The sequence below is a fragment of the Ipomoea triloba genome, chromosome 15, assembly GCF_003576645.1.
Source record: "Ipomoea triloba cultivar NCNSP0323 chromosome 15, ASM357664v1".
NCBI lineage: Eukaryota > Viridiplantae > Streptophyta > Magnoliopsida > Solanales > Convolvulaceae > Ipomoea > Ipomoea triloba.
In genome coordinates, this window is record NC_044930.1 from 11,034,292 (window position 1) to 11,052,656 (window position 18,365).

General features: G+C 36.3%; 3 protein-coding genes across 3 annotated transcripts in view; 2 read left to right on the forward strand and 1 right to left on the reverse strand.

Moving 5' to 3' along the window:
• Nucleotides 1-1,444: 1,444 nt before the first annotated feature.
• Nucleotides 1,445-5,012, forward strand: LOC116006274 (formin-like protein 11). Its single transcript, XM_031246578.1, has 4 exons — nucleotides 1,445-2,878; nucleotides 3,049-3,236; nucleotides 3,318-3,553; nucleotides 4,177-5,012. Exons 1-4 carry the CDS (start codon nucleotides 1,674-1,676, stop codon nucleotides 4,897-4,899), a joined length of 2,352 nt encoding a protein of 783 aa, XP_031102438.1. The 5' UTR covers nucleotides 1,445-1,673; the 3' UTR covers nucleotides 4,900-5,012.
• Nucleotides 5,013-15,336: 10,324 nt separating this feature from the next.
• On the forward strand, nucleotides 15,337-17,181 carry LOC116007061 (desiccation-related protein PCC13-62-like). Its single transcript, XM_031247641.1, has 3 exons — nucleotides 15,337-15,818; nucleotides 16,338-16,563; nucleotides 16,734-17,181. Exons 1-3 carry the CDS (start codon nucleotides 15,469-15,471, stop codon nucleotides 17,106-17,108), a joined length of 951 nt encoding a protein of 316 aa, XP_031103501.1. The 5' UTR covers nucleotides 15,337-15,468; the 3' UTR covers nucleotides 17,109-17,181.
• Nucleotides 17,182-17,507: 326 nt separating this feature from the next.
• The window catches only part of LOC116006357 (40S ribosomal protein S21), a 3,601-nt gene continuing 2,743 nt past the window's right edge, over nucleotides 17,508-18,365 (reverse strand). Inside the window, exon 4 of the mRNA XM_031246695.1 lies at nucleotides 17,508-17,580. Coding sequence (XP_031102555.1) covers nucleotides 17,518-17,580 — 63 coding nt within the window. The 3' untranslated portion in view covers nucleotides 17,508-17,517. The remainder of the gene's footprint in view (nucleotides 17,581-18,365) is intronic.

Genomic DNA, 18,365 nt, shown 5'->3' on the forward strand with positions numbered 1-18,365 from the left:
TTAAACCTTTTTTTTTTTTTTTTTTTTTTTTTTTTTTTTGTTTTTTTTTTTTGTATATTTCCCCTCACCTCAACTTGTGGGTTAAGATTTTTATTTTTATTCTATCTTATTGTTTAGCCCAAAACTATCGAACCTATGATTGAATTAACAATCATTATATCATGGACCATAGTTTAGCTCACGTTAATGAACAACTAACATAATTCTCGCTTTTAGTATACTGATGTTTATTTTTAATACATTGAATGTTCATTTTTTGTGTACTGAAGGTTCATTATTTAGTATACTACCTAAAAGTGAACTTTCAATACATTAAAAATGAACTTCCAGTATACAAAAAGTGAACATTTATCCATGATCTACTGTACATAGTATTATTTGTCTTGAATTAATTAGTAGTTCATTTACGAAGTACCCAAGCTGCTAGGTTAACTTGTGGGTTAATAATATTTGGCTAATAGCTAATTCAACATCAAGATTCAAGATCCAATTCAAAGCATGTTGCATAGGAATGTAAGGCAAATGGATGTATATTGTAATTGGATCTGCGTTTGGGAAGTTCACATGGGGGAGAAATGGACAGTTTCTGATCCCTTTCTTGTTTCTCATATAATGTAGAGTTGAAATGTCACTCTCCCCCCTAAGATGCAAGGCAAGTCCAACCAATTGGGACCCACCAAAGGGACACTTTGAGATTGAATCATGACTTTTGGCCACAAAATCTTCATCAAAATGTAGTACTCATCACTCTCATTTAAACTATCATAATCTAAATTTCAGCCCTAAAAGCACCCTATCACCCTCAATACCAACCCTATGCTAATCATTATGTTAGCCTTTCATAGGGAAACAAAAAGGCTAGTCATAGACACACATTTGTCATGTTAATGAAACAAGTTCATCATTTATAGATACAAAATGGGTATTAGAGAGGTATCGAGCCAAGATAACAAAAAATTCACACTTGTAATCACAAAGTCACGAGTTCGAATCCTTGTCCACTTGATTTGACTCAATCAATTATGAGTAACTTAGGCTGATTTACTCTTGTCCACTTGATTTGACTCAATCAGTTATATCAGTTATGAGTAACTTAGGCTGATTTACTTCCTTGTGGTTCTTTGTCAGCTAGGCTGATTTACTTCCTTGTGGTTCTTTGTCGGCTAGGTTCACAAGGCGGAGTTTACACACATTCGAAAGAAAATTAAGTGTGTTAAGTGTAATATTAGGAGGTTCACAAGGCAGAGTTTACACACATTCAAAAGAAAATTAAGTGTGTTAAGTGTAATATTAGGTGGAGGAATCTTGAATGGACTTATGTTTGATGTAAAAGAGGAATGATAGGTTTATAGAAAGTGGGTAATGCAATGGTATTAAGAGTAAAGAGCAGGAAGAATTAATGGGGCAATGAAAGTGTATAGGACAAAAGAAAGGGCCAGGGGCACCTACAACTGCCTGCAAGGATCAGGGGTTCCTTGGAGTAGCAATAAAGACTATCTCAATTTTGCATCTTCTACTGCATTTTCACTCTAACCATCCAAAGCAAACATTTGGTGTTTTAAAGCACAGGAGAAAAACACATAAAAAAAAAAAAAAAAAAAAAAAAAGTATACAACAAATGTTGCAGAAACCTGGATGATTTCTCAGAAGATTTTGAGTTGTGCAGGAACATTATGGGGGGTCATGGCTCTCAGATACTTCCCATGGCTTTCTTCGTCGTCATCATCACATTCTTTCTCGTGTCATTCTATTCGACCCGCATTTTAACTGCAGGTTGCTTCACTCTTAATGACCAGAGACGGGTGCACAATTTAGATGAAAACGAGAATGGTAACAGAAGAGTCATCGTTCTTGAAAAGCTCAGAGCTTTACTTGGAATGAAGGATGGCTTCGAGTTGAGAGAACCAAACAATGCTGCTGCTGATGATTCTACTGTTTACTCGTCTCCCTCGCCCTCGCCATTGCCCTCGCCTTCTCCCGCTCCCGGGATTGAAGGCGAAGAAGCGCCTGCTCCTTCTCCAAGACGAGCGGTCCACCGCCATTCTCATCACCACCGCCCTTCACTCCCACAAGCACACAAGGCTAAGCAGAAGAAGAAGAAGGAGGAGGGGGAAGGGAGTTCCAGAAAAGTTCTGACAGCGGTTCTCGTGTCGGCAGGAGTAACATTCTCACTATGTGCAGTCTGTCTGTTCTGGGGATGCAGAAGATTTCAGAACAAAAAGAAGAAAACAGTGAGAACAATATACTGCAGATCAAAATATTTGAGCTCCCAGATGAGTTCAGTGAAACCTGACCTCTTTTACCTTGATTCAGTAGGAATTGGCTTGGAAACTCCTTGCCCAGGCCCACTTTTCCCAGAACATGGCTCAGACACTGAAACCTCACTCTCAACTCAAATCATCACACCAAATGGGAGACAAGAAACAGACCCACAAGTCCACAAACCTGGAGATGATAATGGAGAAATTATTGTTTTTGATGAACCCCATTCACCATCATCATCATCAGATGATGATGATGATTCCTTCCATTCTATATGCAATCCTGGTAGCATTAGGCTATCCAATGCTTCAGCTGGTAGTCTAACTGAGGAAACCTCCCAAGATGACTCAAAACTATCCTTTCCAGTCTTGAACTCAGAACCATATTGTCCATCCACTTCTGTGCCTCCACCTCCACCTCCACCACCGCCACCACCACGACCCTGCCTCCCGCCCTTTGCGAAAGGCGGCCCACCTCCTCCACCATCTCCACCACCACCACCAGCAGGCAAAGATGGAAGTCCACTGCCAAGACTGAAACCCCTGCACTGGGACAAAGTAAGAGCTGCACCGAATCGTTCAACCGTATGGGATCAGCTGAAGCCAAGCTCATTCGAGTAAGATTTTTTTCTTCTTTTCTCAGCTGGGCCGAGGCCAGTAAAGGGTCAAGTCCAGCATTTTGTCTCTCGAAAATATGATTGTGCCTTACAATTCCATTCTCAAGTCTTATGAGTGTGTTTCAGTTCAATTTACAACTTTATACACTGATTATTATGATCTGGAGCAGATTCGACGAGGAGATGATCGAGTCCCTTTTTGGTTACAACCTGCAAAATTCAATGAATGATGAGGCCAAAAGCAAAACCCCATCTCCAACTAAGCATGTGCTAGAGCCTAAGAGATTACAGAACATAACCATACTCTCTAAAGCTTTGAATGTGAGTGCAAACCAAGTTTGTGAAGCACTAACAAAAGGTAACCTGAAATTTGATATATATATGATTAGAGAAGGGAAAAAATGCAGACTTGGCTTGATTATGAATGTTGTGAAAACAGGAAAAGGGCTGTCATTGCGAGAATTGGAGGCACTGGCAAAAATGATGCCAAATAAGGAAGAAGAGGCCAAACTGGCAAACTATAAGGGAGACATAAATGAATTAGGATCAGCAGAGAAGTTTGTTAAAGCAATATTAAAGGTGCCATTTGCTTTCAAAAGAGTTGAAGCCATGCTTTACCAAGAAACATTCAGTGATGAAGTTCTTCATCTCAGAAAATCTTTTTCAATGCTAGAGGTAACACAAAAGCATAGTTCGTCATAGCATGTTAGGATCAAATATTTATCATTACATCAAAAGCTTTAGTCGGTAGCAAAGTCTCAATTTTATTTCTTTATATATCACCACATTTTCTAGAGATAGGGTAATGGATTTGGCCTAACAATCCGTTAGTCATATGGTGCTGAATTTTGCCCTTCAAACCTCCTCCCAACAATCCCCTAGCCATTTGGTGCTAGAATTGGCCCTTCAGGCTTCCGCCCAACAATCCTCTAGCCATCTAATGCGGACTTGGCCCTTCAGACTATCGTCTAACAATCCCTTAGCCATATGGTGCTGGATTTTGCCCTTCAAACCTCCGCCTAACAATCCCCTAGCCATTTAGTGCTGGACTGGCCCTCCAGGCCTTCGCCCAACAATCCTTTAGCCATCTAGTGTGGACTTGCCCTTCAAGCCTCCACCCAACAATTTCCTGACCATCTAGTGCTTGACACTGTGAGCATAAATATAATATAAACATAAATGTGTAGTCCAACTATCAGCTTAACATTTTAGTTTGATGGAGCACATGCTTACATAGCAGAAATTTAACCTTAGCTCTTCATTCACAACTAGCTAAACTTGTTTTGAATTCATTTAAGGAGGCCTGCAAGGAGCTGAGATCAAGCCGTCTATTCCTAAAGCTCCTCGAAGCCGTGCTAAAGACCGGAAACAGAATGAACGTGGGAACAGTCCGAGGAGGAGCCAGAGCATTCAAGCTCGACGCTCTCCTAAAACTAGCAGACGTGAAAGGAACCGACGGCAAAACCACACTGCTCCATTTCGTGGTCCAAGAAATCGTGCGCTCAGAAGGGCTCAAATTCTCGGAGAGCATAATGGGAAAGATCGAGCAAAGAACCAAACCCAAAAAGCCCGAAAACGACAGAGAAGAAAACTACAGGCAAATGGGCCTCGATCTCGTCTCGGGCCTAAGCACCGAGCTCTGTAACGTCAAGAAAACCGCCACCATAGACTTGGACGTGTTGGCTAACTCCGTCTCAAATCTCTCTGCGGGGATCGCAAACATACGAAGCCTTGTGGCTATGGAGGATAGAATCGTAGATGGGTTTGTGGGCTCCATGAGATCGTTCTTGAACGGGGCAGAGAGGGCTTTGAAGGAGCTGCGGGAAGATGAGAATGGAGTGCTGTTGCGCGTGAGAGAGATTACGGAGTATTTCCATGGAGATGTGAGCAAAGATGAACCGAACCCGCTGAGGATTTTTGTTATTGTGAGGGATTTCTTGGGCATGTTAGATCATGTGTGTAAACAACTTAGGAACTCTAAACCTTTGAGTAGTCCTAGTCCTTTGTCTCCGTTCCGGTAGCTGTTTTGTTGGCTTGATTGGTTTGTCAATAATTTCTGTGTTTTTTTTTCCTTTTCTGAATCCTGTAAATTATTCAGAGAAGTGCTTGGAATTTAACATCTTGTTAGATCTAATGTCAATTTTTTACTTCTTTTTTAACTTCCAAGTATAAGGATTAGTGCAATTAGTGGGAAAATTAAAAAAAAACAAAAAAAAAGACACTTGTCATGAGGTTTCCTAAATTGATAAAATAGTACAATTAAGTCCTAAGAGCAACCTTAATATTGGGGTTTTTAGCTCAATTTTTGCATATCAGATAGGATGGAGATGGTTGAGAAAAAGAAGGAAAAAAAGACTGTCATTAAAAAAAAATTGTATTATTAAGGCGTCCACCACACCGTGCACTAGGCGATTTTTATTTTCTTCTCCTCCTATTGAGCTTCACAATGCAAAAAACTATACCTCTTGCCAATTTTATTTTTCCTCTTTCTTACATTCTCTCTCCTCCAACTCACGCACTATCTCTTCCATCAAAGTAAAGAAAATCCCTCAAAAACTTCAGGTTGAATGCTCTAATATTACATCATTGTTGACGTGGCTAACATGTTCCATCTCGATGCTTACACGATCCTAAATGTACAATTTTTCAATTTTTTTTGAATACTATTGACTCTGTTACAATGTAGTATCTGTTCATACATACTTTCTCAACCTACTAAAGCTCAACGAGCCACAATTTTCAATTAGGAGACTTAATTGTACTATTCTTTAAACTTAAATGATTAACTTGGCACTTTTTCTATCTCATAATGACTTGAACTCACAACCCATAAACTGTGATTAAGGAATTATAACTTAACCTTCTTGTAATTCAAGAATTGCACCGACACGTCCCTACCTTAAAGTCTTAGTGAATCGATAAATTGAAAGATATATCCCAACTCTAAACTGTACATTTGAGTTCCTTAAAAGTGTTTGTACACTGATATTTACTAAAAAGACAATTTCAACCATGGTGGCCTAAATCTGGAGGATAGCAATCATTCTATCTTCTGATCAGCCATGGTGGCCTGGATCTGGATTGCTGTTGGCTCAAACATGCTCTCTCATGGACCTACAAGTTAATGCAAGAATTAGTTTCTGTATTTATCAAGCTGATAGAAATAGGTGCTCACCACCTCTAACTGCTTCCCCAAAGTTTCAACTTTCAACACCTAATTTCCTAACCTTACCCCACAAACACAACTTCACTATCTTAGCATTTAAGGTAGCATTAAATCTCTACAACAAAAACCCATCACTTAACACTCTTGTATCAGGTCTGTGACAAAGATGTGTGCAAGCTAAGTGCCCAACCACACCTTTAGAGGTTGCTTTCTGGGGTTGAATAAATTAAAGATGGTTTCATTTTCTATATCTTGTTAACCTAAGACATGCATGAATTAACTAAAAATAATTGCATATTCGCGACTTAATTGACACCCAATTATTGGTTAGGTCAAATCTGCAATTTAAAAATGATTGCACCGTACCCCAACCTTGGGTTCCCACCACTCTTGTCTAGAGTGTCAGCCAAAGTTTATGGGGGACTGATATTACATATCATCATTCAGTTATTACATTTCTTTTTCTTGTTGCTGGTCATATGTATAGAACTAATTTTGGGGATTGGACACAGATCTTTTATATGCACATATTCCTCTGAGAGGACGACTAGGTCCTTCGCATAAGCTAAGGGTCTACTGAATTAGGTTTTTTCAGTGTTCTTGTTGAAACGTGTAGGCACACTCTTTGCTTCTAGTGACATTAATCCAAAGTTTAAGTACAACCCAGTACAACCCATGCGCCTAGAGAATGTAAATATGTCCAACTAGTCTACATATCTCTAAATATTTATACATCAATGCCTTAAAAAATTATTCAATGCTAATTTTTTGTTCTCAATAAGAATTGAACTATGGAAGGGAAAATGCTAATAAAATAAAACTATAAAATTATGTCACAATCAATATCATTATCACTCCATATATCATTTCGAGGTCTCAAGTCAAATTTGACATTACAAGTTTCTAAAACACGTTGAAAATTTTTGAATGAGAAGTATTGTCCCAGCGTGATGTTCGGAACATAACTACGTTTATTATTTAATATATGCATGATGAGCTTAGCAAGATATGAGTTTTCAACTAACCTGAGCTTGAACCCACTTCCCCCCAAAACAAAAAAAAAAAAATTTAATCTCCCCATCCAACGGCAAAGTTTTACATGATCTACGTAGCTACTGTGAACCATGAATAAAAATTATATTTTTAATATATTAAGTGTACATTATTTGTATATTGTAGGTACATTATTTGAGTATTGCAATACATTATTTTGTATACTATCAAATAATGTATATTTAATGTACAAATAATATACTTTTAGTACATTAAAAATGTTTTTTTTTATTTACGATAGTTATGTGGATCATGATCCATGGTATAAATTCAAACTAACAAAATGCATTTTGAGGTTTTTGGGCAACGATCGCAGATAAATTCAAACTAACAAAATGCATTTTGAGGTTTTTTTAATACTATTTTTTTTCTTCCAAAAGGTTGAATGAAATCCTCAACTCCAAGAGCCCCACACCCCGACCCGACAAAGCATCTGGGAGGATATAAATCATGGTAACTTAACTGAGCACAAATGCTAGACCTTTACTTACTGTGCACAAGGAGCCCCTCACTTCGAGGTTACCTCCACACTGTCGCGGGTAAGACTCAATTCTTAATTTTTTAATACTATTAACTCTATTATAAGATAGTATCTATTCTATAAATTCTGTATCCGTTGTATTTGGAGTTTGTATTATTACATTAAACTAAGATCATACAGTGTCAGTTATAGTACAGTTTAAGTATTACTTAATGTTATGTCTTCTTCACCCGATGATAGTATTAATTACGATGGAAGGGAAAATGTGCAACACCGACCAAGCTCATTTGAAAACTCATAAGATTATTAAAGATTTTTTAAAAATATTTTTTACTGTTTGATTATCAATAAGAAATTGGTCAATAACCTTGTGGTCTAGTGGCATTCGGTGTCTCGGTTAACACTTCCACATGGATGATGGGATGATGGGAGTGGGTTCGAGCCTTAGAGGATTCCTCATATTGATAAATATCAAAGAGGGTGTCAGACATACCGTTCAGAATATGGCCACGGCAGGCGAGATCATCATTCTCCCATTTGAGTCGGCGACGGGTGGCTTCAAGCGTCTCATTCTCTTGCTCCACTGGCTTCGGGGTGCTCAGCACATATGCCACATTCAGAGCCGCAAGGGGGAACTTCATCTTCTTTTGCCATCTGCGAAAGCCCACGCCTTCAAAGTGTTCCAACTTTGGAATGTTGATGGCAAAGTCAAGGAACCCATAGTTCATCATTCCTCAGAAACTGAGATTAAAAGCTTATAGATTGTTGGTTTATTGATGGAGAATATGAGGAATAACAGTAACGAGGAAACGAGATCTTCAGGCGTGATGTCACTTTCCTATAAGCTTTTAATCTTTCCTCTCACAAAGCAACGAGGTTTCAAGATTAAATCTTATGGGATACAAGAAGATGAAACAAAGTTCTTTGTTGCTTGGAAAGAAACTTTAGGAGAGATTTGAATCGTGAAATAACTTGATAGAATGCAAAACTTGCCCACTTCATCAGATGAAACTCCCTAGACTTTATAGAGAAAATTCTAACCGTTGGAAGCAGTTTACTGGAAGTTTATGGCTGTTGGTAAACCACCTTCAACCATAATTTTGAACTTCCAACCGATTTTGGATAGGATAATCCGGTTTACGTAAGTTACGTNATAATATACTTTTAGTACATTAAAAATGTTTTTTTTTATTTACGATAGTTATGTGGATCATGATCCATGGTATAAATTCAAACTAACAAAATGCATTTTGAGGTTTTTGGGCAACGATCGCAGATAAATTCAAACTAACAAAATGCATTTTGAGGTTTTTTTAATACTATTTTTTTTCTTCCAAAAGGTTGAATGAAATCCTCAACTCCAAGAGCCCCACACCCCGACCCGACAAAGCATCTGGGAGGATATAAATCATGGTAACTTAACTGAGCACAAATGCTAGACCTTTACTTACTGTGCACAAGGAGCCCCTCACTTCGAGGTTACCTCCACACTGTCGCGGGTAAGACTCAATTCTTAATTTTTTAATACTATTAACTCTATTATAAGATAGTATCTATTCTATAAATTCTGTATCCGTTGTATTTGGAGTTTGTATTATTACATTAAACTAAGATCATACAGTGTCAGTTATAGTACAGTTTAAGTATTACTTAATGTTATGTCTTCTTCACCCGATGATAGTATTAATTACGATGGAAGGGAAAATGTGCAACACCGACCAAGCTCATTTGAAAACTCATAAGATTATTAAAGATTTTTTAAAAATATTTTTTACTGTTTGATTATCAATAAGAAATTGGTCAATAACCTTGTGGTCTAGTGGCATTCGGTGTCTCGGTTAACACTTCCACATGGATGATGGGATGATGGGAGTGGGTTCGAGCCTTAGAGGATTCCTCATATTGATAAATATCAAAGAGGGTGTCAGACATACCGTTCAGAATATGGCCACGGCAGGCGAGATCATCATTCTCCCATTTGAGTCGGCGACGGGTGGCTTCAAGCGTCTCATTCTCTTGCTCCACTGGCTTCGGGGTGCTCAGCACATATGCCACATTCAGAGCCGCAAGGGGGAACTTCATCTTCTTTTGCCATCTGCGAAAGCCCACGCCTTCAAAGTGTTCCAACTTTGGAATGTTGATGGCAAAGTCAAGGAACCCATAGTTCATCATTCCTCAGAAACTGAGATTAAAAGCTTATAGATTGTTGGTTTATTGATGGAGAATATGAGGAATAACAGTAACGAGGAAACGAGATCTTCAGGCGTGATGTCACTTTCCTATAAGCTTTTAATCTTTCCTCTCACAAAGCAACGAGGTTTCAAGATTAAATCTTATGGGATACAAGAAGATGAAACAAAGTTCTTTGTTGCTTGGAAAGAAACTTTAGGAGAGATTTGAATCGTGAAATAACTTGATAGAATGCAAAACTTGCCCACTTCATCAGATGAAACTCCCTAGACTTTATAGAGAAAATTCTAACCGTTGGAAGCAGTTTACTGGAAGTTTATGGCTGTTGGTAAACCACCTTCAACCATAATTTTGAACTTCCAACCGATTTTGGATAGGATAATCCGGTTTACGTAAAACTTCCAACCGATTTTGGATAGGATAATCCGGTTTACGTAAGTTACGTACCCAATTTTGGATAGGATAATCCGGTTTACGTAAGTTACGTACCCATGCATGATAAACGTGTTAAAACACATTTAAGTTACGTACCCATGCATGATAAACGTGTTAAAACACATTCTAGTCTTAATATCATGCATGATAAACGTGTTAAAACACATTCTAGTCTTAATATTCCCAATGCAATATACTTGTTGCAAAACAAGAGATACTAAAACATGTGTACAATACTTACCCTTACATATATCAGATCAGCATTCGAGTCATAGAATGCTTCACAGATTCGCATCTCTCGAGAGTTGGAAGTTTACAAAAAGACTATCGAGACATCTGCCGATCGAACTGATCTCTCGATGTATCTCTCGAACATTCCTATCTCTCGAGACACCGATGTTCTGCGAACTGATCTTTCGAATAAACTGACCTCTCGAGGTATCTCTCGATCATCCAAAATCAACTCCACCAAACTAAATAATACTTATAACTGCACAACTCCAAATATTATTTAAGCTTGCATGGTAGACATCTGAACCATTAATATCCATTACTATATAAATATCCAACATAAAAAGCTCTAGTTAAGATTTTTAGAATGACATGCATATTGATATTTTATTTCAGTGTTTTAAATTAACATATGATTATATTAAGTCACTACATCAGGTTCATTTTAAATATACTAAAGTTTCATTTTCAAAACACCGTAGGTTCATTTTTAAAATAGTACAAGTTCATTTTCAAAATATTGTAATGTAGATTCATTTTTATAATACTACATTATAATGGCGGATGAATTGTAACAAAGTCAGTAGTACTCAATTGTAACAAAGTCAGTAGTACTCGAAAACATTATTGGTGAATTTCAAATAAATTCATTAATAAAACATTACATGTTCATTTACGCAATATTAATGGTTCATTTTTACAATACTAAACGTTAATCTTTACAGTGATAATATATAGCTTCATTAAGAGAATACCAGAGGTTCATTTTTACAATAATACAGAAGGTTCACAATACAACTATAATCAACGCAATAATTGGGGCTATGGAGGCGGAGACGCTGCTGGTTGACTATAGAGAGCTCCTCAAGCAAATTAGGAGTTCGAAAATCTTGCATGTCTTAAGAAAAGGGAAATAATGTGCAGACTTTTTAGCGAACTTAGGCCAAGTGTGTGAGTGAGGTACATGAAGCATACACCTGATGACATGCAACAGGAGTGCCAAAGATGAGGATATAGTTCCTGGGCCTTAGGGTGGTCTCTCCGACACACCAAAAAAAAAAAAAAAAAAAAAAGATTCATTTTAGCAAATATTGCATGCAAGTGCATTAATAAATAACTATGATTCAAAATATATTAATATGAATATCATTCAAAAAATATCAATAGGATATTTCTAATAATATACTCCTATTTTGTAACATTAATTTTATTTATACAAAAAATAAAGAATAATATTTGTAAATGATAATAGGAAAATTGATGTTAGTTTAATAAACATACAATATTGTTAGCCAAGGACCTTGTAGTCCAGTGGCATCAAACCCTTCCCTTTATATAGGAGGTGGTGGGTTCGAGTCTCAGTGGAGGCAATACTGATTCTTGTGCTTTAATAGGTTGAGATAGTAGTTATGAACAGATACTACATTGTAACAGAATCAGTAGTATTCAAAAAAAAAAAAACATACAATATTGTTATTATGAACTTACAATATATTTTTTTTTTAAAGGAAAAAACCATGGTCCATGATATAACTTGCTTTATTATTTGAATTGGACTAGGTTAGTCCAGTTAAAATATGAGTCTAGACGAGTTGGACCAGACAATAAGAATCTTAGCAGTTAGCACAGTTCGGCTATAACTCAAAAAGATTTTTAAATGTTTAAGTTTTTTCTTCAATTTCTAATACTACTAACTCTATTACATCAATTGAGGCTCGAATTCACAATCTCCCATATAAAGGAGCAATTTGGTGCCACTGGACCACAAGATTCTTAGCACCAGACTCACAACTTAAAAAAGAAAATTAATTGAAATTTTTCTATGTCTTATTAAATATGAGTTGAGTTGGGTTGAGCCAAATAATAAAAAGGTTAACTCAACCTAGACAACATCCAAAAAATAAGTAATTTTTCTTAGTTCATAATTATTAATTTATATTTTTTTGTATTATAATAAAGTATAAGTTAAAATTATTTATTTAATCATTTTGTTATAATTATTAGAGAAAATTATCATTTTGATCTACTGACTATAGGGATCCTCTTAATTGCAGTTCATGACTTTCAAAAGTGTTAATTGCATATCCTGACTATTCATTTTTTGTCAATTTTTGTCACTCCGGCCAAATTACCGATCAAATTCGCCAGAAAATTCAAAACCCTAAAATAAAGAGGGTATTTTAGTCATTTCACTCCCCTTTTCTTCTTCTCCGGCGAGCTACCACTTTTCTCCGGTAAGGGGATGGGAGAGCTTCTCCGGCGAACCAAAATTGAACATAAAAACTGGGAATCTTACACGACGACAAGTGGATCGGACTGATTCAACTGAGTACTAAGAGGAATTTATATTATTTTTGTTACGTTCTCACATGGCTGCCACGGAAGTGCGATTCACGATGCCGCAAACGTCGCGGATTTCGAGCTGGACACCGGCCAATGGAGCCAGGTTGCCCATCTTGACCATGGCGGCGGCGAAGTCGGAGAGGAAAGTGCCGGTGCGATTCACGATGCTGCTCGCGGATTTCGATTTGGACGCCGGCCGATGGAGCCAAGTTGCCCATCTTGACCATGGCGACGACGAAGTCGGAGAGCAAAGCGTTGGTGACATCCCTGTATCTCCTCACGGCGGCGGTTGTGGTTCATTCATTATCTCCGGCATCTCAAGCTTCACCGCCTGGTCGCTCTCTTCTCCCCTTACCGGAGAAGCACTTTTTGGTTCGCCGGAAAAGAAGAAAAAAAGATGGGTTGGCCGGAGAAGAAGAAAAGGGGTGTGAAATGACTAAAATACCCTCCTTATTTTAGGGTTTTGAATTTTCTGGCGAATTTAACCGGTAATTTGGCCATAGTGACCAAAATTGACAAAAATTGAATAGTCAGGGCATGCAATTAACATTTTTGAAAGTCGTGGACTGCAATTAAGAGGACCCCTATAGTCAGTGGACCAAAATGGCAATTTGCTCTAATTATTATTACTTTATAACTATTATAAATTTTAATTTATAATTTTATTTTAATATAAACAATAATTATTATCATCTTTAAAATAATTAATAAGTTATAATAAATAACTTTATAATAGATTTATATTCATGTTTTTTCAAAATGAACCAAATAAAAAAATATTTTTTATGACTTTAGGCAAACATTAAAAAATGAAAAAGTTTTGCAAAAATGAATCACTTTTTTAAAAAACATTTAAAAAAAAAAACATTTTCAATGTGTTTCTAAATCCACCTAAGTGGGAAAAAATCCCTACATTAGATACAATTTACGAAACTACGTACAAAGTCCTTTCCTAATTGAATTGGAAAACTTGCATGTATGATGTATCATCAATCATTATTGTGAGTTGTGTGGGCAACGCTCCAAAATATAAAGTACATTATTCTAACTCATAAAATATATTATATTACTCCAGAATGTTCATTATTTCTAACACGCATAGAGCAAGAAAATTTTTTTAAACGTCAAACGACGTTGTTTTGGACTATGATCCACATAACTGTGTGGACCAAATAATTTGCCTGGTATCATTCAACCAAGATAACCACTATCCTTGATTAGGTAGGTGCCAAGCTCATTATGCAAAATTAACATAAATAGGGAAGTTAGACCTTCATCGATTTTATCTTTTCTGCCTTTTTCTGGTCAATGTGAAGATCTTGATTCTTGAGGGAGCATTTTGAGCGCCCATGTCATATTTATTTTGCCATGTAACTGAATCATATAGGCTTGGGCTCTGCATAACATTTTGGACCTTGAAGCAATCCTTGTGGCTTGGAAATGGCCTAGTCTGTCATCATCAAGTTTGGACCGGCCCAAAGACAAATAATGCCTATGTCAATCGTAATCAATCATTATTGGATGGACCATAATTAAAAAGTACATTTTTAATATACTGAAAATACATTATTTTTTACATAAAATAAATTATTTTAGAGTATATTATTTAAGTACTAAAAGTACATTATTTTATATATATTATCAAATAATGCACCTTTAGTACAAAAATAATGTACTTTTAGCATAACAAAAATGTACCTTATATTCATGGTCCACACAACTATGTGGACCATGGTCCACACAATAATTTGCGAATCGCAATACAGTGGACCATGGTAATCCGCTACCTATATATATATATTATCAAATGAACATGCATGTAGTAGAATTAAAATAATACTTTAGTGTTGCTATAATGAACTTATTGCGTGTATAAGATGAAACTAAATAGCAGAGTTCATACAGATGGGTATATTTTCAAATGAACATATAGTAGAATTAAAAAGATGCTTTAGTACGTGTTGCAAAATTTACCTATTGTATGTATAAAATGAAACTGATGAATAGTATAGCTCATACATATATGTATATTGTCAAATGTATGTCGTGTTTTGGAATTAAAATAATACTTTACCTTTTTTCTACAAACATAATGCACTACTTTTATAAAATGTACATGAGTTTTATAAAAAATAAAAAATAAAAATCATGAACTTAAAAAGATTGATTTTGTTTGAACATATAGTTTTTGAGATGGAGTGGTTTCATAGGAATTGAGACTAGCTAGTATTTGTCAAAACATGACTTGATTGGTTACTATATATCAACTAAATCAAACTAACTCATTAATTAGTTACATCTATAAGAGAAACTATATATCTCCAAAAGACGTCCAAACAAAAACTATACATTTCCATGCAAGGGATGTGACATTTAATTAATATATTTATTGTTGAGAGCTTCACACTTTTACGTCATTCTACTTATGAAACATTATATTTGGTCAAGGTTAGGTGTATTTGTGTAAATAATTTGTTTACTTCACAATGCAGCAGTACCTGCTCATCTATATAATGGAAGCATCACATCTTTGTATTCAATAGAAATTTGCCTCTTATTTAATCAAATCAAAAAAAATTAGAGGAATCATATTCTGCCAAATGCAAGAGGCTTACGAAACACTAGGGAAATATTTTGCTATATATATTACTACATCTTAAACCCTCAATCTCCTGCAACACTTAAACAAGAATGGCTATCACAATCACAATCTCAATCTCCACATTTGTAGTTTGTATGATGTTATTGATCTCAAGCAAGTTTGTGGCCTCAGTGTCTAGTCCACTTTGCCAATCAGGATATCCAAACAACGCAGTCCCAGTGCACAATGAAGACATAGACTTGATGCAATTTGCTGGGAATGTGGAGTTCCTGGAAGCAGAGTTCTTCTGCTGGGGTTCTTATGGCTACGGCCTCGACGTTCTTGAGCCGGGGCTAGTCGATGGGGGCCCTCCTCCCAAGGGCGTAACCAAAGCCAATCTCGATTTCCTCACACGTAACATCTTCAAGGAGTTTTGCAACCAAGAAATTGGTCATCTAAGGTATGCTGGCTTATTTTAAAATTTTGAAGTTGTTTGGTAGGTAGATCATGCACTTGGATGGACATACATATAAAGGAAGGTAGATCATATCATATCCTAAAGTGTGTGTGTGTGTATATATATATATGTCACAATTGAATTCTATGTTCAACCAACTTGTGCAAAATTCATGTCCATTAAAATAATAAATAAGGAGTATATATAATTTTGAAGGACTAAAAATATGATTCCAATGACCATATTTAAAGGGGAGTATCATGATAGATAGGTATGTTGTATCTTATATAGAAATGAACTTGGTCAGCTTACAAACTAGAACTAAATATAGTCAAATTAATAATCAAAAAACAAATTTAAATGAAAATGTCACTACTGCCGTAAGATCAAAAGTGAAATTAATTCTTCTTAGATCTATTATATGACATATAGGGATCAAATAATATTACGGCTTGAATAATGTTTTAGATTTTGAATCACGTGAATCTATAAAAATAAAGAAACTTTAATTTGATTTTGCAGGGCTATAAGGTCAAGGGTTGGATTGTTTGAGAGGCCTTTGTTGGACCTTAGTACAAAAAATTTCGCCCAACTATTTGATGAAGCATTTGGTTGTAAACTTGAGCCACCATTCGACCCATACAGGGACAGCCTAAGCTACATGTTGGCTTCTTATGCAATTCCATATGTTGGATTGGTAGCCTATGTGGGTACAAACCCTAACATCAACGGCTATATAACAAAGAGGGTAAGTCTACAAAACCAAGAAGGATGTGTTCCGTTTATATGCTTAACCGGTTAATAGGATTGACTGTGATACCAAAATAAAGAATTCACTCTATTTCAGTTGATAATTAGACTATACATTAATTATATGTTCAACAGTTATATCGACTAAAATACTAGGGCTTTTCACAGCTACTAGCAGGTTTACTAGGAGTTGAAGCGGGGCAAGATGCAGTTATCAGAGAGTACCTCTACGAGCGCGCTTCGCACGTTGTGTTCCCATATCGCCACACTGTAGCAGATTTCACCATCCGCATTTCAGTGCTAAGGAACCGGTTGGCATTGTGCGGAATCAAGGATGAAGGATTGCTCGTTCCACCATTCCTTGGGGCTGAAAATCGCACCACCAGTAACGTTTTGTCTGCCGACAATGAATCACTCTCTTACAAGAGAACTCCGGCAGAAATACTCAGGATTTTATACACCACCAGCGATGAGCACATTCCTGGTGGCTTCCTTCCCCTGGGAGGTAATGGTAGAATTGCAAGGGATTTTCTTATAGAGTGACACTATGGTTATGACAATGACAAATAGTATTTCTTTATGGTATTGTTTGCTATAAAATTTTAAAAATAAAAAATCATGGGAATTTTCTATTTCTTTCACAGCTTTCATATGCAATATGCAATATGCAATCTAACACTGAATAATTTTCAAATGGAATAATGAGATGTTATAAACAACAAATTGTCAAAACTCAAAATCAAATTTAAGAAGCAAATGAGTCCATCACTATCCCATACTTTAAGTCTAGAGCAGGATCAAACTAAACTCAATTCAAACCTAACCCGAAACATTTATACTTAAATGGAGGCTCAGAAGCACGAGATTCTAAAGCTATAAATAGAAGTGACTACAATACCAGAGATTTGAGACGAGCAAAATAAACAGCACACCGGAAGAGTCGAAGAGACCACTATTGGTGGATTTGGGCTTTCTTCTTCTGCCAGAGCCTGTCAAGAGCACTGTCTGCATCTCCCTGCAAAATAGATTCCAAAGCACTCTCATTAAGTTACTATGCTAGCATTGATCATATAAATCACTCAAGATTTGTAAAATTTAAAAGTAGATAATGAAAAATACATCATATTCGAACTTCGAAGATGTTAGATTTTTCTGCTATGAGAATATGTAACTGATTGAATAGATAATGGATAATGAACCTTTCACATACAAAGACAACCAGAATCTCAAGAGTTCGAGACTTGCTTGGTAACTTATTTTATTTGAGTTCCTCTCTTTGGTTATCTTAACTTGTTAGAATATATAGTAAAAAAAACATTCAAAATATGAATAAGTAGGTCAAAGAGCACTTGCTTCTAAATATCATGCAGATAATTCACATATAGACATATAGTAGGTTTGACATGCACTTGAGGTGCATATGGTATACCTGTGAGTGAAAGATCACTATACAATATAGTTTGTATACATATCTAAAAAGTCATCTCTAGTTTTCAAGAAAGAGCAGTTTAGAAAGAAAGGAAATTTGAAATAGATGGCATCCTTAAACTCTATATCTTCATAAACAGGTGAAGGCATATTCAACTGCCACTGTGATAGTTATACTGGTTGGAAATTGGAATATCTTGGTCATAGCCTTCTAAAATAACTGAAGAACCATTCTAGCACAATGCCATCACATTCCAATGTTGGTGGCTTGATGCTTGTCAAATAAAACAAAGAAACCAGCACAGGAAACATGAATCAAACTACAGCAAAATGAGAGCATCATAAAATGATTCCCCCCCCCCCCCCCCCCCC